Source organism: Neopsephotus bourkii, unplaced genomic scaffold (assembly GCF_033783945.1).
Source record: "Neopsephotus bourkii isolate Nb327-2 ecotype Australia unplaced genomic scaffold, CSIRO-AGI_Nbou_v1 NB_230, whole genome shotgun sequence".
Lineage (NCBI taxonomy): Eukaryota > Metazoa > Chordata > Aves > Psittaciformes > Psittacidae > Neopsephotus > Neopsephotus bourkii.
Genome location: NW_026900740.1, coordinates 331,249 through 352,275, shown reverse-complemented (window position 1 = coordinate 352,275; position 21,027 = coordinate 331,249). Strand labels below are relative to the sequence as shown.

Here is a 21,027-nt window from a genome sequence, read left to right as displayed (position 1 = left end):
CGAGGCAAACGTTCTGCTGAACAGGAAGCATTGCTAATCCCCGCGCTCCAGCTCTGCAACAGTGTCCCAGCGCCTTGCGCAAGGGGCTGCACCGGGCTGTCACTCCCCAGCCGGCTGCCCGGCGGCGGAGCTCTGCTCCGGGCACCTCCGCGCCGGGCACCTCCGCGCCGGGCTGAGGGCTGCCGGGTCCTTCCCTCCCCGCGCTCCGTTCCCGTCCCTGTCCCTGTTCCCGTTCCCTTCCCCCGGCCGCCCGCTCTGTCCCCGCCGTTCCTTCCGAGCACGGTCCCGTCCCCCCCCCCACGCTAGGCCCCGCGCGCGCGGGCTGCCGGCGGCGGCGGCGCGGGGCGCGTGCGCAGTGCGCGGGCCCCCGGCGGGCGGGCGGAGCCGAGCTGTGCCGAACGGAGCCGAACGGAGAGAGCATTGTGCGGGCGGGCGGACGGACCGACGGACGCCGCGAGTTCAGCGCCGGATTCCCCGCTGAGGCTGCCGCCGTCCCCTCAGCACCATGTCGGGTCGGTCGGTGCGGGCCGAGACCCGGAGCCGGGCGAAGGATGATATCAAACGGGTGATGGCGGCCATCGAGAAAGTGCGCAAATGGTGAGCGGGCCGCGCCGCGCCGGGACCCCGCGCCCGCCCTCCCGCACCCCTTCCCCGCGCCCCCCGCGCTGTCCCCTCACGGGGCCGGAGCTCGCCGGGCGGCCGCGGGGGGCGGGGAGCCGGCGGCACCCAGAAGCCATTTCGCTCCGGCGAGTCACATGAAGGCGGTGGCGGCGTGTGAGGGCGAGAGGCGGCTCCATTGTGCGGCCGAGCCCCCTCCCCGCCGACCCCCGGTGCTCCCCTCCGACCCCGGACCCCCGCTCTGCCGCTCCCGGGCCGGGCCGGGCGGTGACGGGGCGGGCGGCGGGTCGGACCGGGCCGGGCTCCTCCCGCCGCCGTCCCCTACAAAGGGCCCCGAGGAGCGGGGCCTGGGGAGCTCCGGCGCAGGGTCTGTGTGGAAATAGTGCTCAAAGAAGTATCAAAACCCCCCCCTGTAAAGCTCCCGAGAGTTTATTTCTGCATAATTCCCTATTTATTTATTTATTTCACCTTTCAAGTTCCCGAGCTTTGCACGTAAGCGCAGCAAACCCGAGCGGGATCGTGTCCCACAAAACGCTCCGGTGGCTGTAAATCCCGAGCGAGCGTGTAATTGCCGCTGGAATTTGTTTTAAATGATATAATTAAAGGTTGTACCCCGTGCGAAGCAGTTCTCTTTTGTTAGGCCTTAAACGTGTTTTGGCATTTTCCCGCTTTTGTCTTTTATTTTTAATCTGCTTTTGTTATTAAGATCGACATGAGGTGTTTGAACAATGCAGTAAAACAGACCCTGCGATGTTCCCCACGGGCGATCAGGGGTTTTGGATGGGATAAAGAGCAGTGCCAGTGTGACTCGAGAGCAGATCCCTTTCTTCCAGCAAGTTGACTGATTGTTCCGTAGTCTTTGTGCATGTATCTTGAAATACTTTCTTTAAACGTTTGAAATCCACGGGGAAATCCTTTGGGTTAATATTAATCTGCATAACTGGTAAAACAAGGGGATGCTTTTATTGCAGTTCACCGATAACGCTTTGCTTTCAGTGAAAGAAGAGTGAAACGTACACTGAAACGTGTTTGTTATTGGGGTGAAATGGGGTGGTTGTGTTTTAAATGGCCTTAAGCGCATGAATGGGCCCGTTGGTTCGAGCTGGACAAAGACTCGGGACGTGTGTCCAATAACGCAGGGCACGGGATGGGGCTTTCAGAGAATCCAGCCATTGTGTGGGGAGCGGAGCAGCCCCAGCACCGCAGTTGGGTTGGTTTCAGGAACTCTCTTCTACTCCGGTGGTGTTTTGAAGCGCTGTTTGCTGACTGGCGGCAGCTTTGAAGGGTCAGAACAATGTGTAGTGATGTGACAGGACTTTTGTTCAAGCAGGAACATTGTTGGATGTGTGGGACTGTTTTGTCTGTAGGTATTTCATTCATGAGTGCAGTGTGCTTCCTTTGAAACCTAGCTGGTGGGTTTCAGAGAGGAGTAGAAGCTTGGCCATTCAACAAAGTGTCTGATTTATTTCTTCTCTCTTGGCAAGGGCTCTCTGCCATCATGTCAGTTGCTATGGCTTCCTCTGTAAAACAGAAATCTCATGGTATAAATAGTTTTGTACGTTTTTACTCTCAAGAGAGACAACTTGCTTTAAAGGGTTCATATACAGCCCTGCAATGTTTCTTTTGATTATTGTCAGAAGTATTCCTGTGGCTTTTTGTCTGCGCATCTCACAAGTGTTAACATAAACCATTTTCTTAAAGGAATCCTAATTTGAAGGTGAATCTTGTGATTCCCTTCCAGAGTTAAGTACATCAGGGAATTAGCAAGAGAGATTCTGTGTTTTGTGGTTTGAATGTTTTGGGAAGACTTGGCTTGTTCAATTGAACTTTACACGCTAGCAATTCCTGCATCTTCAGAAGAGCCACATAGGCAATTTCCAAGTGTGCAGTTGTATTTGCATAATAGGAGCAATTTGTTGCCATCCACAGCTCTGGTGTGGAAATGCAGCCGCTGAAGATTAAAATACCCTGTATCCAGCATCTCCTAGAACAGAGTTGTTGGAGACTTGCGTGTGTTCGCACTGTGAGGATGAGTAGAGAGGCAGGTTGTGCTGTCAACTCTCCCGAGCAGGCAGTGGATCCGCTATGTGCTGCCCAAAGCTTTATTGATCTGTGAAGGTGTTCAGCAGCTTTACTGTGCAATATTACTGAATGCCTCTGCTGCCACATCCATGAACGTGCCTATTGGAAAGCAGTTTCCATCAGTGCGGGCTTTGTTCCTTAGAAAATTAGCATTCATTCTTAGACAGTGAGCCCTTTGATGCAGGTGCCCTATCTCTGTGTGTGTTTGTAGAGCTCCCAGCACTTCTGGTATTACTGGAACTTAGTAGTAAACAGTGGAGTTGTTAAGGTTTTTATCTTGAGATTAATGTAACCATATCTCTTTGTTTAAACCGGTCTCATGAATGAACATCTAGTTTAGAAAACATGGAGCACGTGTCTCACAGAGGACATGGTTGCGTTATATTTGTGTGGCAGAAATGATAAAGGGCCATGGCTAAGAGGGTAGTTCTTGTTTTTAAACAGGACTTACAATTTTTCTTTCCGTCTATTTTAAGAAGTTGTTTGAGATAAATTTACATCACTGAATCATGAAAGGTACAGGATTGTTTTTTGTTGTCAAAGACGGATGGGTATATATAGATTCTAAATGGGCTGGTTTAGAGAAAGTACCAGGAACCATTGTGTGGCCTTGTCTCTGAATTGCAGTATCCATGCAGAAATCCTTTGACCTTCCTCTGACCTGACCTAGGGATAGTGACAGCACATTGTGAAGCAGAGGTGAACGTGGACAACTGGTGAAAGGACTTACAGAAGTGCCAAGCGTTTATTGTGGCAGTGAGTCAGCTGAAGAGCCGGACTTGACTTGGGATGTGGCTTAAAGCAAAGCCTGTTGTGTGCCAGTTAAGGGGCAAAGTCACCATGGGCAGTGTTACCCGGTAGCATGGGTTGGGATCGCTGGCTGTGGCTAGTTAGAGGAGGATTTCTAGACAATGCTGCTGTAGCTTTTCTGTTCGCCGTCTCCATTCAGACTTGCTAAAATACCTGTGTGTGGTATGTAATGCTCCGAGGTTGAGCTTCTGCAGGTTTTGCTGCTCATGCTTCATTCTTAAAATAGGCTTTCACTCTAAGGAAGTAGTTATGATGGGGAGCTTCTTAACATGATGTCTTTGGGAAAAGACTGTTCGCAGCTACCAGATTGCCCCCCTGGTGTAGCCTGCTGCACTGGCTGTGTTTGCCCTCCTGCTAAGATTGTAGTTCAAGCAGTGGCAGCTGAAGTAAAAATACTCAGTGTATGTGCAGGAACTGAAGTGCTGTAGTGGCCCAAAAACGCTGTTACTGTCCTTGAATTGTCCTTTCCTTTCTGGCTCATTATTTCTTTTTGAGCCAGGATGTGCTCTCTGACTTCAGTGGAAGTTGGGTGTGTGTTAGAGTTTTGTCATGCATAAGCCATGTTTCTCTCTACTGTAAGAAAAGGTGCTTGTTGCAATGTGGAACCTAGCAGAACTTGCTTAAAAACTCACTGGCCTGTGTAAGTGAAAGGGGTTCTCATAAGACACCATATTTAAACTCAGAGAGAAGGTTCCTTAACCGTTAGTCTTTGTTCATTTGTGCTACATGGGATTTTATTGTATTTGCATTATGGTCGAGAAACACCATGTGTATTAGTCACCAGACAAACACGTACCTGGCAATAGGCGTGCTGTGAAGAGCAAGCCTGTATTTCAAAGAAAAAATCTTCTTTTTTGTGCATCTGACAGCACTTTTTGTGTCTAATAATGGCATTTTCTTTTCCATTCCCCTTTCTCCTTTGCTTGATCCCACAGGGAGGTCATAATTCTGTGATTTTCACCAAACTCTGTTGCAATGCAAGTGAGTGTGATGTGATAAATTCAGCATTATGACGTCACTTCGTGATCATCAACAGAAGATGGGGTATGTGGGAGCAAATACTTGTGTAAATTCAGATCACTGTGATAAATGATGGTCATGGTAGGAGGCCAAACAGGTGTGAAAGCCTTTTCTTGGATGGTAATATATTGGCAGTAAAGGCTTTCTGTTTCTGTGCCATCAAATGTTTCTAAGTACTCATTGCTGCTGCAGAGGCTGCCTTGACACTTCATGTATAAGTGTAATATACACTGTTGTGTTTGCTCACCGGTATATTACTTTTATACATGGAATTTGATACTAATATTTGGAGCTTTAGTGTTAAAAAACATAAATACATTTAAGAGTCTTGGGCTATTTAGAATGGGGGATTTGGAATATATTTATGTAAGTTCTAGGATATTAGTATGCCTCAGGCATAAGCACTGAAGAAGTGTTGGTACTAATGCTTACCCTATGTATCCTTGCTGTCCTTTAAATGCTGTGCAGATATGGTTCAGAATTTAAAAATGCTTTAACACAATTTCAGATCAATGTAAGGGTTTGTTGCATTGATTAGTTTCTGAATTTACTGTAACTAAAATAGTTAAGATCCTTTGCAGTGTGCAAGTTTGAAAGAAAAAACATATATTGTATATATGTTAAGTGTTGCCATTTTCCAGTGTTGTTATTCCTGAGTCATTCATGGAGGAACAGGAGAGGTTTTGAAACAAGAAAAAAAAGTGGGTTTTTTTAAAGCTATGGAGTCTGTCAGCTAGATGTGGTCAGGTAAAGTTGGTAATTGCCACACTGTTGGCTGGTGACCTCTCAGGATGATGGGGTTCCATTAGCCACCTTCTCCAATCTACCAGTCAATGTAAAGATCAACCTATATGACAGGGGACAGTGCAATAAAAAGTATTGACTAGTGACTGCTTAACAAAGATGCAATGGAGTTACAGAGATGGAATTCTGGTCAGGGGCTTGGGATGAGTGGGTTCAACAGCAGGTCCATTATATAGACAGGAAACCAGGTGGAGAAACTACTCAAGGTTTCACGAGAGTTGATTAATTCCTCATTCCTACTGCAGCATTTGAGCAGTGAGAATATTTTGTAGTTTGTGCAGCATGCAGCAAACTTCTATTATGGGCAGCAGCAGTAAAGTTCTGACTAATGAAAAGGAAAGCCCCTGACCAGCAGGTTGGGTTGGTGTCTGTGCACATAGGATAAAAGTGAGTGTTCAGAGTAGAAGTGGTTTTGGGGGTTTGGTTTTTTTTTGTTTTGAAATGGAAAGGCAGTAAAAATGACAGATAATAATCAAAGCTTTATTTGCAATAAACGTCTTAAATCCTGAAGTTGTTTTACCCTGTTGATCTTCAATGTCTGAAAGTCATTATACATCTTTGTTAACAAGTTTGTGTTTGTGCTGCCAATGATTTGATTAAGTTTTAGGGTAGGTTGTCTTCTTTTTTCTTACTAATACTTTTATGGTCTTAAACCTTCAATACTGTAAATGCTGACACATGTAAAATATATGAATAACAGCCATATATGAATGGTGGGTTTTCTTTTTAGCCATAAGTGTTTGCAGGACGCGGATGTTGGTGTACTTCCATCACGAGATATCCTTATTCCCAATGTTGTCTGAATTACTGTGTATTGAATTCCTTAAAAAAGTCCCTATAGCTGAGGATTATCAGAACTTAAAGTGATACTTCAGAAGCTCAAAAGAATTAAAATGTCAGGTCTAACTTTAATACTAGAAGGAAAGTTACTAATATAGGTTTCCTCCTGTGTTCTACAGTCTGTCCAGTGAAGATGCTGTGTGAGGCTGCTTTGAGATGCTAACAGGTATCTTGAACTTTTGGTTTTCCAGTGCAGCATCTCTGAGTAATATTTTGCTGTAGGAAAAGACTAAAATCTTGATATTCTTTAAAAGCATTTATTCACCTCTCCCAACAACCAGAGCAAAACCCCAGCTGGTTTTATTTCCATGATTTCAAAGGTTTTCTTAAGTAGAAATGAGTTTAGTTTGTCTTGTATCCTTAAAAATATATATGAATATATCATGATCATCTCTTCACAATTAAGTATGCTCCCATTACTGACATGCCCTCATCTCCACTGTCATTTATAACACATCTAGCGGGAGAGCTCCAAATTAGTGTAAAATCGGGTTTTGTCATGCTTCAGCCAGTTGGTGTATCCAAATGGATGTATCTAAACACACTGAGGAGAAGCTCTGCTCCAGGAAGAGCAGTGGGAAAGAAATGAATCTGAATTAATTTTGTACTTTAATTAAAATATCCTTGTGGGCAGATCCAAAGCTTATCAAATTGTTATATATAACATGTTTTGTTTTAAAACAGGAAAGTGTCTCCTCTAAAGGGAAAACAAGTAAGATTTGCTTTAGTAGCTAAAACAAATAGTGAGGAGGATGTTTATGGCATTTGTCCAATGTGGCTACTTTTTATTCTGGAAGCCCTTTCTAAAACTGGAGCTATCACACATATATATATATATATATATATTTGGAGTCACATCCAGCTTCTCCCATCCTGCAAAGAACATTTTTTCTTCTTTTTTTAAGTCTATAACTGAATTCCAAATTTATTCCTTAAATGTGTTTTGAAAAAAGAACAACATTTGAGATCTCGTGCCAAATTAATTTCAGATGTTCCTGAATATTTAATGGAATTGGTCTTTGTTGTTAACTTTTAATCGATCCATTTGCAGCTCTATTAGAAACGCAGGAACCAGCAGTGGTAATCTGTGACCTGAAAACGGATCACAGAAACATGATGAAATTTCTCTGGCATTGTAGACTTTGTTTTGATAGTCTGATGTAAAAAGCTCAGGGAATTCATCCCTGAACTAAGTGTTCAGCATCCTTTCCATCTCTGCACGCTGTGACCGTGTGCCCCCCTAACGCAGTGACACCCTCCAGCCAGATTTCCTCCACAATCTGTCAATGTCATGACTTCATGCCTGGCTGGCAGGGCTTAGCAGAGAGTGCCATGGGTTATGCTTTTCCCTCTCTGATAGCCTCAGCCTTTCCAAGAGAGCTGGGCTCTCCAGAGTCTGAATTCTGCATCACAGCACATATTGCTACCAATAATGCTGTTGGTTCCAAGGCTGGAATTTCAAAGCTGTCTGACAGGAGTGTTGAGTGAATGTTAAATTGCTAACAGCAAATTTCTACCCAGAAATAAACCTCAGATGGTCAAAATGCATTTAGATTTCTAATACCATTGAACAGTTTCGTGACAATCAAAACACACTGGTCTGTCTAAAACCTCTTCTGCTCTCTAGAAACTTCAGTGAAAACTGTAGGCATTAAATCTGCATTTTTAGCAGCTGTTCTTCTTAACTGTATCTTTAATCCAGCTCTTATTACTGCTACTGCAGTTACTCACTTAGTCAAGTAACAGCCCTAAGAAATCTGGAGGTTAGCAGTGCTCTAACAAGTTTGTGAAATGCAAAGAACAATTTGCACAATGCAGCCCTAAAGACGATGTAATAGAGATCATCCTCCTTAATAGCCTGCTTAAATCCTTGACAACTTACAGTAGTAGATCACTTTCTTCTGAATCCAAAGTTTAACTTCTCCTGCATTGTAATTTTATAGGGAGAAGAAGTGGGTGACAGTTGGCGACACGTCCCTAAGGATTTACAAATGGGTACCAGTAACAGAGCCTAAAGTCGATGATGTAAGTATCCTGCAGATGTCTTGCTTTTTTCAGGATGCAGACACTTATGTTTAGGGACAGTCAAAAGAAATAGGCTCGCTATTCTTTGAGCCTTAAAGCTAAGTCTGGTGTGGGTCTTGCAAGTGTTTGAATAGAAGAGCTCTAGGGAAAAGCTGCGCTCTGCAGATGATGGCACAGTGGGTGGCAGTCTGCCTGCAGTCAGCTTGGATCAGGTCTCAGATAACTGTTAAACAGGCAGCTTGGAACTGATTTTTGAAACCTTTCTCTAACATAATAACTGGGAGGCAGGGAGGGGAGGCTGAGATAGAGATTACTTTTCTTTCTGTGTGATGTTTTAAAGGCAAGTAGCTGGTTTGGAACTGTGCAGAGGATGTTCATCTGTGCATCACTGCTGTTTTGCTCAAAAATAGGTGCAAAGCACTGAAGGTAGGAAAAATCTGGTGGGACTGAGAGTCCTTTGTTATTAAGATGTCCAGCCCAAGCAATACAGCAGACATGATCCTATTTATAACATATGTTTTCTCTGGACATTTTGTCTGTGCATCCTGTTTATGTTCTTAGTGTTCACTATTCATGAGCCATGCTACAATCATGTAGCATTAAAAGTGTAAAAATCAGAGTAGATAGGGCTTACAATTATATTTCTCCAGATGAATGTTGCTCTAATTTTATAAATTGAAATATCGTTATAGAGAGAAAATTAACCATGGTACCACAGGAAATTAATGATACAATAGAAAATACATCCTAAGTTTGGATGTGTGCTGTGCTTTTACTTTATTTGACATAAGAGATAAGACCTATCCAGAAGAAAACTACTATGTTAAATGTGAAAAATGATGATTTTTCCAGCCAAGACAGTGATCTTGTCATAGTCAAAGCACAAATTCAAGACCTACTTTTGATTAGCACTGCTTAAACAGAGTTTGTTTCTTTCTATACCTTTGGTTGTACCAGTGACTGTCAGAGTTGCGGTAGAGCCTCTTGTGTTCTTCCAGTGCTCAAGCAGCATCTCTGTGGAGTAATCCCTTATGAACTGGGAAACGCTTCCTGGTTTCTTAAAGAAACTTGCTTGTTATTTCTAGTTGTCAAATGTTTGGTCTTGATTTTATTATTTGTAATACATAGGGGAAAAAAGCTGTGCTATGTATGTGAAAGAGAGGTTTACGATACTTAGGCTTACAGCTTCTGGTAATTGTTTTCCCACAGGTAAGGTATGTGCATGACGGGTACTATGGAACCTTAAAATAAGGTTTCTAGTGAGTTTCTGAATGAATTTTCAAGGAGACTGGTACCTGAAGTCAGATTCTCTGTTAAGAAGAATAGGTTTATGTAACAGTCTCTCTGTGCAGAGGTTAATAGTACGTTTTCAGCCATCATCTTTAGGTTTAGGCTCCAGATTTGCTGAAATTGGGACACTTGTTCAAGACCAGCTACTTTAGCATCCTGCAGCCACGTTCTGTTCAGTACAAGCAGAGGCCATTGGGCAGCTGCAGTTGAGCAGGCTTGATGTTGTAAGGCTTCTGACTTTTAGCTCTGGAAGTTCTCACAGTTAAAACAAGTGCATCTATTTTGAAAAGTAAATACCAGGTAGGAGTCATCTTGGTGGTTTAATTTTGCTATGGACATCCATTTATATCTGATTTCACCCACCTGTGAGGAGCAGACACTACTTGCTTTTTACTAGACTAGAAAAATGGGATTTTTTTATACTTCATGTTTCAAATGGAAGTTGGCTTTGTGTTTAGTGAACACAGATTACATTATTTGCCCCCTTCTATATGTTGTTTCGGAGACACTGACGTTTCTTTGAAGTAGAATTAGCTAGGCTCTTTCCTCCTCCTAGTTTAACAAGGCTGTTGTAGGACGTCACACTTTGATGCCTAACCCTTTCTAAGAAAACTTTCCAGCTTAAATTGCTCACAGTCATTTTCAGTATTTCTCTTGTGGCAAGAGTGTCCTTTTCACCTTGGGAAACAAAGAAACAAAACCACTAAACCTCAGAGAGGTTATGTCCCTTCTGAACTTTCATTTTGCAAAGCTGAGGAAGTGCGTGTGCTTTCACGTCTGTTTCACATATTAGGGAATAAAATCTGACTTCTCTGAAGCAAAAAGACGATTTAAAAATGAGCCTAATAATCTGTTTAAAATAGAGGGAAAAGTCCTTCCAGATATCACTTGTTGAATTTCTTCTGCAGTCTTAGACAGTATTTGGCTGTGGTTTAGTTCCCTCCTTGGAGGACACTGTCTTTTCCGAACGGATGGGTTGCCGGCCGTTCTTCCTGGAGTCAGGCTTTGAGCTGTGCTCTCTGCAGGCGGGCAGGGTCCTGCAGAAGCAGTCAGTGCAGCTGGCTCCTTCTGCTGTGAGACTTGATTACATCACCTCCTCATTGGAAATGCTGCATCCCTCAGCAGAGGCAGATTCCCCACGTGATGGATGCCACTGTCTCCTCCTTTGTTTTAGTGCTTTCAGTCCATACTGTTGTTCAGTCATGAGTATGTTGTGACCTACTGTTCGCATAGGACTGTCTCGCTTACGTGCTTTGTTTTAGGCCAGTCTGATTTTTCTTATTAGTTGTAATCTATTAGTTGTAATGAAGAAACAGCATTCGTTGGAGGAGGAGGTCTCTGCAGTGTTGCTCATTGAGATACAGGTAAAAAGCAGTCTCTGTAGTGTTAGAATTCTACATCTGTTATCATTCCTGTTGTGCATGCACACATATTGTCTAGGTGTATTCTGCAAGCTTTCTGATATGAAAAGGAGAGTGTATTGAGTTTTGTAGTGGTGTGTTGTTATGCATAAGCCATACAGTGAGCAGAGCTATAAGCTCAGGACACAAGTCTTAGCCCTGCCTCTGATCAGCAGTGTTCTTCCTTTGTGGTATAGCAGAGGTTCTCTTGCCCTTGCTTTTGGAGCTCTTTTGCCTGAGTACAAAGTTACCAGCCAGCACTTGCCAGGTTCTCCAACTCAGTTGGAGCAGGCCATTTAATCATCGTGCCTCAGATCCTCTGTTTGTAGAATGAGGGGTATTGATAACTTTTGGACTTTTAACAAAAATTGTGCAGTTGTTTGAAGATGAAAGACTTAGAATCATTTAGGTTGGAAAAGACCTTCAAGATCACATTTAAGTGCTAACTGTAACTATAATTTATACATAAAACCCTGTTTATCTTAGTGTTTTGTGTCATGTATTAGAAAACCAGCCCTGCAGTTACTGGGACTAATACATTATTGATAATGTCAGTTATTATTACACTGGCTTTTTTTCTCACTTGGAATTGTGAGATACAGAAGTAATGAGTGGAAAGGGTGTTCTATTGCAGCATGGGTTTCTGTTCATGGCAGTAGTCTAATTTGGTTGTGATGCCCTTTGTTTTTCAGAAAAATAAGAATAAGAAAAAAGGCAAAGATGAAAAATGTGGGTCTGAAGTGACCACTCCAGAGAACAGCTCCTCCCCAGGGATGATGGACATGCATGGTGAGTGGGAGAAGGGCAGCCCCTATTACACAGCTATGACAGTATAAGCCAACAGTGTCAGATTCTCTGTTGCTCAGATGTATGGATGGTATGGTTGAGTCAGTGAAAACAGCATCAGATACTCATTTGGTACCTTGGAACTCTCTTCCGTGGATATACTAACAGTTGTTTAAATACTGTTTTTATTTGGGCTGTGTGTGGGGAAAAGAATTGTTAGAGGAGCTAAAAACAGAGTATCTAGCATTCAAAATGCTACACTTGTGTGAAGTAGTAACTCTTGGGTTTGCTGCTTGAAGATCCAGAAGACCCCCAAAGCCTCAGTGGCACTTACTATAATTTGTGCAGGTTATGTAGGTGATTGAGGTCAAAAGAATTCTGCAAGAACCAAAAAAGTGAAGTCTGGTTCTGAGGTGTCTTCCTCCTGCTTCAGGTTGAGGAGATCAGTGGGTTAAGAAAACACTGAGCTTTTTGCATGATAGTCAGGCACTATTAGGTCAGCTTTTTAGTGTGAACTGCTGTTGAGTGTTTACCTGGTGTTTAGGACAGAGGAGCTTGCACAGCTCAGCTCTGTTTCAGTTTTTACCTTCTAGGTGTTTGGATAACAATTCTGGCTGAGAATGCCGTATTTGAGCTGATGAGAAGGGTTCACTTTTTAGTGGGTTGTAAATTTTTCATTTCACTTTTATTTGCGTTTGTATTGCCCCCCGGTTGGTTTTTGCAGTGTTCCCAGCAAGTGTGCTCTTGCAGCTAAAGGACTGAGCAGGATGTTCACAGATCTGGGTTAATTTTTCATGTTTCAAACTTCATAGCTTTTGCCTTAGTCAGATCATTTAATTTTCTGATGTCTTGTCTCTCCCATCCGTGATGTGAATATACTGCTTGCTCTTCTATAGTTTATTATTTGTGAGTTTAAGCCACACTGTACAATTTCATTATAAACTGACACTGATCTGACTTCATGCTGCTCTGAAAAGAGATGGTCCCATCACGAGTCATGTGTTCCTGAAGTCCTTTGGATGTAATGATTGTCCAGATGCAGAGGGAATGAGATTAACTTGCATGCTGGTGATTTAACTAACAGTGTTTTGCTGGGTTAGTTTTCTTTGGGGAGCAGGAAATTCCCTCTTTGGTTATCCATGGTTGGTAATCTGTCTTAAAGATTACAGGCAGTTGCGCCCCACTGCTATCCATGAAATATTAGCCAAGATCTGTAAACCACTGTCACCGCCTTTCTCAGGAAGAGGATGCAGGCAGAGTATTTCCTGTTAACTACAGAGGCAATCTGTGCTGCATAAAGTTACTGTGATCCAAGGTTTTGGACAATTACCACGTGGAAACTGTTGATATTGGGAATGGATGTTGCAGTTTGACTTCGATGGGGTTTTGTTGGGTTTGTAGCTGTTGGGTTTGTTTTTTTGCCTTCAGGGGACAATTGGAAAACTGCTCATCTGAACCTTGTAGTGATGGGTGTTTGTAAGCTGCAGCATGAACACTTTACTAGCCCTGTGTTATATGAGCTATAAAACGAGACTGTTGTGTCTTGTGGTATGTTTTACTCATATTATGAAGTTTTGGGTTCTTTTGGACAAGATCTGAGTAAAACACTCTCGTTTTTAATGTATAAAATTAGTAAGAGCACTTTGAAGTTCTCTGATTTTTGATAACTGATAGAAAACTCCTGTCTTGCAGCATAAGATGCAAGAGCAAAGATAGTGGTAACGTGGGAAAAAGTCTAAATGCTTGGACTGCATTGCCAGCAAGCTAAGATTGTATCCTCTGTTATCAGGGAATAAATATGGAAGAATTCAGGGGTGTTTTTTATCTTGTCATATGAGACATTCTTGGTTTTAACTCATTTCTTAACAGATGACAACAGCAACCAGAGTTCAATAGCTGATGCTTCTCCAATAAAACAAGAAAACAGTAGTAATTCAAGTCCAGCACCAGAACAGAACTTGGCAACACAAGCAGACGGCACTGAAGTCAAGTCTGACGAAACTCAGGCAGAAGCAAAGGAGCAGCCTGGTTCAGAAGGTAAGCTGAAAAGACCACCTTTCAAGCCAAACAACAACCATTGTCCTTTAGTGTATCATTTATTTGCTTATCAGTTTTAAAAACTGAATAATAACAATTTGAAAGATGGTTTCTGAATTCTCAGTGGTGACAAAATGGGTTTTAATCTCTCTGGTTTACTGGTGGCGCTGTCATAGAACTGGAAGGGTGAGATTGACATCAGGGTCTTTTGAGAGAGGAAACAAACAACATACTTGGTTCATTGTTGTCATAATCTCGGTCTTGAAAGAAGGAATACAGTAATCTTTGAAATGGCTGCTCCTGTAATCACACGAGTCTGAGGAACTATTACTTCTGTAGATCTGTGAATGTTCATTATGTAGTGTGACAGTAAAACAGAGGTGAGATACTTTGAAATGACTCTTTTAATTGTGTAAACTCGAATGTAATTGCTTTTAACCTGCTAATTATTTATTCAAAAGTTAGCTCTGAATCATGTCCTAATTTTCTAAAAGCATTACAAGATTGTTCTGCTGTTGTGCACAGATTAAAAATACATGTGGGTTAAGAGATTGTTCTGAACCTCACTCTTCAAATGGTATTTTGGGTAATTGAAACGTGCTCCGTATTTATATTCTTGGGAAGATAACTTTCTTCATCCTATTATAACAGATAAAAGATGTCCTTAACATCATTCTAATGATTTGGTTGCAGAATTCTTCCCATAGCAAAGCAATTAAATTATGCCCTCCTGATTTAGTTCTTAGCTCAGTAGAGCCAGTAACCAATTTAAATTTAGAGCTTTTATCTCAGTGGTAGCAGGGGATGGGTTAAGTGTGTTCAGTGTTGTCATTGCTAATTGGGGTTAAAATCTGACAACTGGAGTTGCAATAAATCAAAACACCGTATCCCACAAATTGAAACACACGGAGCAGATTCGGGCACGTAAACAGCAAGGATTTTCTCCTAGGTCTAATACTGCCTGAACGTGCCCGTGTGAAGTTGTTACGTGGCCCACGTGCTCCCCTGACTAAATTTAGGTCTGGGAAAATCACAGCAAGGTCTGGATTAGTTCCAGCGCCAGTTACTGTAGAATGAAAGGGAGAAGAAATGGAAGAAAACCCTTGTTATTGAGGTGGGCTTTTTTCTATTGGTCATAGGGTGTGTTTAAAAAAATACTAAATAATGACTTACCTACCAAAGCGTTATATCAATCAAACCCTGAGGAAATTGTTCAACTAAATAGGGCTTATGATCTTGTACATCTATCTCATGTTACTACACTCAAATCAGGGAGGTCCCTTAAAGCTACGAGGCAGTTTTGAGTGGTCAGAAATGCCTAATGTGGGCTTCTTAAAGAAAACAAGTGTATTTGGAACATTTTGCTGTGTACACAAGTCATTGCAGGCATCAGAATTGCTCAGGGCTTGGCAGTTTAAAATCTGGATACCCCTGCGCAAAGGTCAGCAGCAGAGTGAGTGGTGGTCGTCTGTAGCAACTGGAAGAGAACAGGGCTGCTCTAAGCCATCTGTTGTGGAAGCTGCTCTAGGTGTGTGTTTGTCACAGGCTGATGGGCCCATCACAGGGTGCTCTTTAGCTCAAGTTGCAACGTGTGCTGAGATGTGCACAGCAGAAACTGGAATTCCTTCTGACCCTTGGGTCTTGTTTCTTCATCAGTATGAACATGCTTTGCTGGTGAGACATGGAAAGGAAGATGGTTCTGTCCGAGTTTGCTGGATGTGATCTTTGAGACTACTCATCTCTTGAATTCGGTCAGAGGAAATCAAGGAAATACTTATGATGCTTTTCATACAGTACACCACAAAAATATCCATTGGTTGCTGGTTAATGCATCTTCATTAACCAGTGTTGTCCAAGTAAATTTGATCTTGCATTTCTCTTCATCTAGAATGAATTGGTATATTTTTTGGGTTAGGGACTTCATGAAACTTGACTCCATGCCTACTTTTGAGTATTGAAGTCAAAAAGGATTTTTAAATGAGGTGAAGGAAGGAATGGGTTCAGTCCTTACAGTGTTCTTGGTGTGGGTATGGAAGGAAACATAACTGACCTTTTACAGTCAAAGTTTGGGTTTGGCTGGTGGTTTTTGTTGTTTGTCTCTGCTTCTGGACATCCAGTGTCAAAACTGCCAGGATCTGAAGTGCCCCTGTGTCCTCTTCAAGTGAATGGATGCTTCAACCTGAGTACTCTTTAAGTCTTGCTTGGAGAGTTTCAAACAAAACAAAGGCCAAAGAAGCAAACAACAAATTAAAAACCCAACCAAACAACAAACAGGGAAATTGGAAGCAGGGAAGAGCTGTGACAAGCTGGAAAACTCCACAAGCATGCACCTGAATTAAAAACTCTACCACCTCAATGGTTAAGCTGGTTACATTCCTAAAGTTTATCTTTAAAGCAGTATCAAGAAGAAAGTGGATTGCAAATATATGTCTGAATTTCCATTCAGGTAATAATTCTCTCTCCTTAGCGATGTAGTTTTAGATCCATTCGTTATCATCATTCAGCCCTTTTTGTAGCTGCCCTTCTGGTTTGAAGCAAGTTGCTGTCAAGTGGGCAGCCCCTTTGCAAAGCTGATGTTCAAACTTGTTTGCTAATAGCATTGACATGATTCTGTGTTAGCGGGTGTGCGGGAGCTTAGCTCCCTCTAGGGACTGAGCCCAGCACTTGTGTGTTGCCAACATCATTAATGTTTCGTGTGTGGGTGAAATGTATGGGTTTGGGGTGTTAGAATTGAGAAGGCACCCTAAAAACCCCTGCTGAATGCTTTAATTTATCTGCTGAAAATTATTTCTTGTGATTTCAGATACCTCTGATGAACAGAATTCACAGTCTTCAATGGAAAATTCCATGAATAGTTCAGAGAAAGCAGAAATCCAGTCCTCTGGAGAAAATGATATAATTACAGAGGCATCTAAAAACTCTCAGGTAACTTTCAGCACAAAAGCCTGGTTACTGGGAATTTGGAAAGGAGTATTTTTACTAAACAGCACATGTAAGGAGGCCAGTTCTGTATTTAGACTCATTTCCAAAGGTGAGGAGTGGAGTTGTGGAGTATTCAATGGCCATGTATCTGGTTTTGTGGCTCACTGGACTGGCTTCTTGCATTTCACATGGTTTGAACAGTAAGACTAGATTGGTCTGGTTTACTTTTCACTTTCCTAAACCAGGCTGTGTTACTTTTGTAAGGGAATATTAAAACTTAATGGTAATAAATGGCTTGGACCTAACCTATTGGACAGGCCCTTCCGAGAGCCAGTCAGAAGTAAAATACCTTCTACAAAGGTAAATGCATATAGCAGTCAGGGAAGTTACTTTTGGTGGGTAGGATGTTTGGATGTTCTCTCACTGCTCTACTGGAAAATGGTGTGTGGGAGGAAGGGATTACCCTGGGCTTGTCCTGCTCACACTGAGTCCCTCAGGCAGAGCACTGCTCAGTCCACTGGTTTCCCTTGGGGGTGGGTGGTTTGTTTCAGTGCACTCCTCACACCTTCCAAAAACCTTGCGTGTTCTGTCCTGTAAAGATTGTTTTGGCTGCAGCAGGAGAAAACCCATGTGCGCTTGGTGCAGGTTGTGCTTGAGCGTGGAGCTGAGGGAAGGCCGGGTATAACCATGCATCAAGGCTGTTGCTTGGAATATTCACTGTGGTTTTTAGCCCGGAACTAGAATTTTGCCCTTTGTCTGTAGACGACAAGAAGTGTAAAGATGTTTGAGGTAAGATATAAATAGAGGAGTGGCTTCAGGAAGTAAATGCAGTTGGTCATGTCATTTATCACATCCAGGGATGCTTTGTGCTTTACAAATGCCACACCAGGGATTTGTTCTTGCTTTTGGTTTGCTTGGTGGTGCCTGAAATTCAGTGCAATGATAACACGGTTGTTTTTCTTTTCCCCCTCCTTAAGGACTCTGAAGGAGTGCCACCTTCTAAAAAGATGAAAGTAGAGGCTTCCCAACAAAATGTTGAAGAGATTTAGACTATAGATTTTTCTGGTCAGTTTTTATGTAAGGTACATCAGTGGGCTTAATTCTAGAACAACCTTACTTAAGCATCTTCTCTTGGATGAGGACAGAACTCCTAACTTTTCAAGTTACCAAGCAAAAATCCAAGAAAGCCTAACAAAGGTTTAACTTCTCAGACACTGAAAACTTTCTTCCTGTGAAACAAACGTTGAGAACTTTTAAGTTACTGTCTCTGAAATGGTTGGAGTAAACAACTCAGGAGGGGTCTACGCACTGTTTCTAAAGTCAAAATTACAATTATGTTGCTGCTGTATTATTTTTTTGTGTGTTTTTCATTTCTCTATTTAACAATGTAAGATATTTAAGGATGGTACAGGTCAGGTATTAGCTTTCATGTGAAGTTCATTGTTCTGGCGTGACGTCTGCTTTTGTTTTGTGCCTTGTGTTCTGAAAACAGTGCTAAGTTTTAAAGAAGTTGTTTTGCAACTGTCTCCTTTGCAAAGTGGCCTATGTTTGTATAATGCCATGGAGTGAGGCTTGTTTCTCTTTTCCTTTTCTGTTTGGGGTTTTTGTTTTGTTGTTAATTTTTAAATCCCTGGTGCTTCAATTTTTAATACAGGTCAGGAAGCCATTTTCACTCTTGGAGTCCAAGGAGAAAAAGGAGCTTGATATTTTATGTTAGCAGCTATAGTGGAGATCTTTTATGAATGCATGGCATTCGCAACTGTAAATTTGGTCTTCTAAGTACTTAACTTCATCAGAAGTTAACATGATCTGTTTACCATTTATAGTCCAGATCTGAATATATACTATAACACAGCAGTTAAAATACTTAAGTATTAGGTCCAGATCTCTGTACTGGGTACAACTTGCTTTACAGAAAACTTCCACTATGTACATAAATAGGATCAAAGGGATTAATGCACAGTGAATTTATTTTCAATTGGTCTTTTTTGATATCATGTTTTCACTGAACTGGATTTCACTGTACTGTTTCTGTATAAGATGTTTACTTCTGTGTTCCAGGTTAATACTGTATTAGAGGGTTCCTTTCTCCTTTCAGCAAGTCTTGTAGATAAGCCTTGTTGTTTCCATAGTCCCTACATCACTGTTAGGTTCTTCCTAACATTGGAAAAGTTTCTTCCAAGGATGCTGAAGCGTGCTAATGTGAAACACTATGGACAGGCACGAAGTATGTGCAGCTCCCTTCCAATTGGTGGCATGCAGAGGTGCAAAACCATCTGCATCAGGTCGCAGGGGCCTGATCTTAGAGTGGGCTTTGTGCTTCCAGGGTGAGCTTCCAGTTAGAAATACCCGGTGGTGGTAGGAACCGCTTATTTCTTCCTTCAGTGCACGCGCATGCACGTACATACAGATGGATGTACACACGTGTCGCTGCATCAGGCCCTGAGTCTGTCTTCACTCTGTGTGGGAGATGGAACTTGTCGTTTAAAATATGATCTCACAGCTATGAAAACGGTTTATAGTTTGTAAGCTAAGAACTGTAAATACTTTTTTAAATGGGGAGGGGAAAACCAACATTGCTTCCAGTTGATACACTTTGAGGATTAGCTCTTCATTAAGCTTATTTAGTTCTGGGTTCTCCAATAGTGAAAATGGCTTGTACTTAGACTACTGTTGCTTTTGCAATTACCACTTTATTATGAGAAACAATAAGGGAATGGGGGGGAGGGAATAGAAGGAGGGTGGAGTGGGGAGCCAATACTGACCTTCCATAGGATGTTTGTAGGATTGGACGCCAAATAACATCTGACACTCAGTTCCAGAACTCTTCCTTTATGTTGAAATAAAACCTTTTGGATTTTAACTGAATAAAAATTGGATTGCAAATCATTCATGAAAACAGCGTGCTCCCTAATAAGTTTTTGGGATTTCTGGTCTGATCATGAAGTCCATTAACATTCTGAAAATAAGGAAATGAGGAGCCAAAAAAAACCACAAACCCTATATTTGCACAATATATGCAATGAAACGGTAGAATTCTCTCTTGAATTGTGTGTATGCCTAAAATGTGGATAACTGGTCAATGACGATTGATTTGTATGTATATTGCATTCAGATTTAAGTGATATTTTGTGAGAAGTTCTATTGATATATTAAATGGGCAAATCTAGAAAGATTCAAACGTAAGAATATTTTTGCTTTGCTAACTTTCTGTTGTTTTTAATGCTAAAACAAGACGAGTCTGATGCCACCTCTGACACTAGTCATGTTTACTAACCCCGGTCTTCAGGTGCATCGCAGCAAGTTTTTAACTTTAATTTTGTAGACGTTTCCAAGGGAGTAAATAGACTTTTCATTTAGAAACTAATTCCTGTACTTTAGGAAGAAATAAAATATATAAATAGCACTAAAAATACCTCAAAATTTTTCATTAGATAGAAGCATTTATTGGCATTATTGACATCAACAGGTTTAATTATCAATTTCCTTTTCTCTCCTGTGGCTTCTGCTCAGAACTGTTTGTTGTTCTGTGGCTTACAAGACAAGGCATCATAACCATATTTATTCCTAGAGGCTTTATTTCTGAAGTAGTAATGGTTTATTTACAGCTTATACAGAATACATTCAGAACTGTTCTTTTTTTTTTCAAACCAGAGATTCTAGTGACAACAGACAACTGAACAAGCAGATAGATTTGGGTTCCTTAGACCCGTTATTGTCAGTCTCTAAGGAAAGAGACTTTGACATTATCTGGTATGAAGAAATCCAAAATAGTGTCTAAGACTGTTATTAGTCTTTTTTTGAAGTGCCTGATAACATTTATGGGCCAACGGATGTGATTAAACACATTTTAATGCCAGAAAGTACAGATGGGACCAAACCAGAACATCAAATTCAAATCAACCTAAGGTTTGAAGCCAGATTTAAATCCAGCTTCTTTTTGGTTTGGACCTATCTCTACCAGAAACTTGGTTTATGAACTCCCTGTAAAAGGGTTTATTGAAAGCATTGAGACGTGGAGCAGAAGGAGAGATGTCATTTTCTTCAAGCTGACTGAAAGTTCTCATACAGCTGACGTTTTAGAAATAGTGCAAATATCAAGAAGTGCTTCCTTGCTACAATGCTGAATGTTGGAGCTTCAGTTACAAATAAATACAAAAGAAAAAAAAAAGAAAAAAAAAGGAAATAAAAAATAAAAGACAAAAAAAGAAACTCGAAGCAAGTGAATTAGCTGAGTCTGTGGAACACGTAGGAAGGCCTTCCGGATAAGTGATTTACTCAGCCAAACATTTTATAGCAGAACTATTCCTTGGAATTTTTATGCTTGGGAAAGTAGTTGTTAAACATTCCAAAAAGTGCTGGCACTTAACAAAACAACAAAAAAAAAAATCAA

At 41.6% G+C, this 21,027-nt stretch overlaps 1 protein-coding gene across 6 annotated transcripts; it reads left to right on the top strand.

The window, feature by feature from the left end:
- The first annotated feature begins 349 nt into the window (after positions 1–349).
- Positions 350–20,847, top strand: BCL7A (BAF chromatin remodeling complex subunit BCL7A). Of its 6 annotated transcripts, XM_061344592.1 has the most exons (7): positions 441–597; positions 4,446–4,554; positions 8,118–8,199; positions 11,582–11,678; positions 13,545–13,712; positions 16,516–16,637; positions 17,612–20,847. In XM_061344592.1, exons 2-7 carry the CDS (start codon positions 4,520–4,522, stop codon positions 17,681–17,683), a joined length of 576 nt encoding a protein of 191 aa, XP_061200576.1. In that variant the 5' UTR covers positions 441–597; positions 4,446–4,519; the 3' UTR covers positions 17,684–20,847. The 6 variants fall into 6 exon arrangements, with proteins under 6 accessions (XP_061200572.1, XP_061200574.1, XP_061200577.1 ...); XM_061344590.1 differs by lacking the exon at positions 4,446–4,554 and having other exon boundaries at positions 351–597; XM_061344593.1 differs by lacking the exon at positions 4,446–4,554 and having other exon boundaries at positions 351–597; positions 16,516–16,682.
- The last annotated feature ends 180 nt before the right edge of the window (positions 20,848–21,027 follow it).

What these genes read in the sequence shown, in the direction of transcription:
- BCL7A (XM_061344588.1), top strand. Translation starts at nt 506, where the DNA reads ATGTCGGGTCGGTCGGTGCGGGCCGAGACCCGGAGCCGGGCGAAGGAT. An exon ending in CAGAGCCTAAAGTCGATGAT is followed by an intron (nt 8,200 to 11,581) that starts GTAAGTATCCTG and finishes TTTGTTTTTCAG; the next exon opens with AAAAATAAGAATAAGAAAAA. An exon ending in AGGGATGATGGACATGCATG is followed by an intron (nt 11,679 to 13,544) that starts GTGAGTGGGAGA and finishes ATTTCTTAACAG; the next exon opens with ATGACAACAGCAACCAGAGT.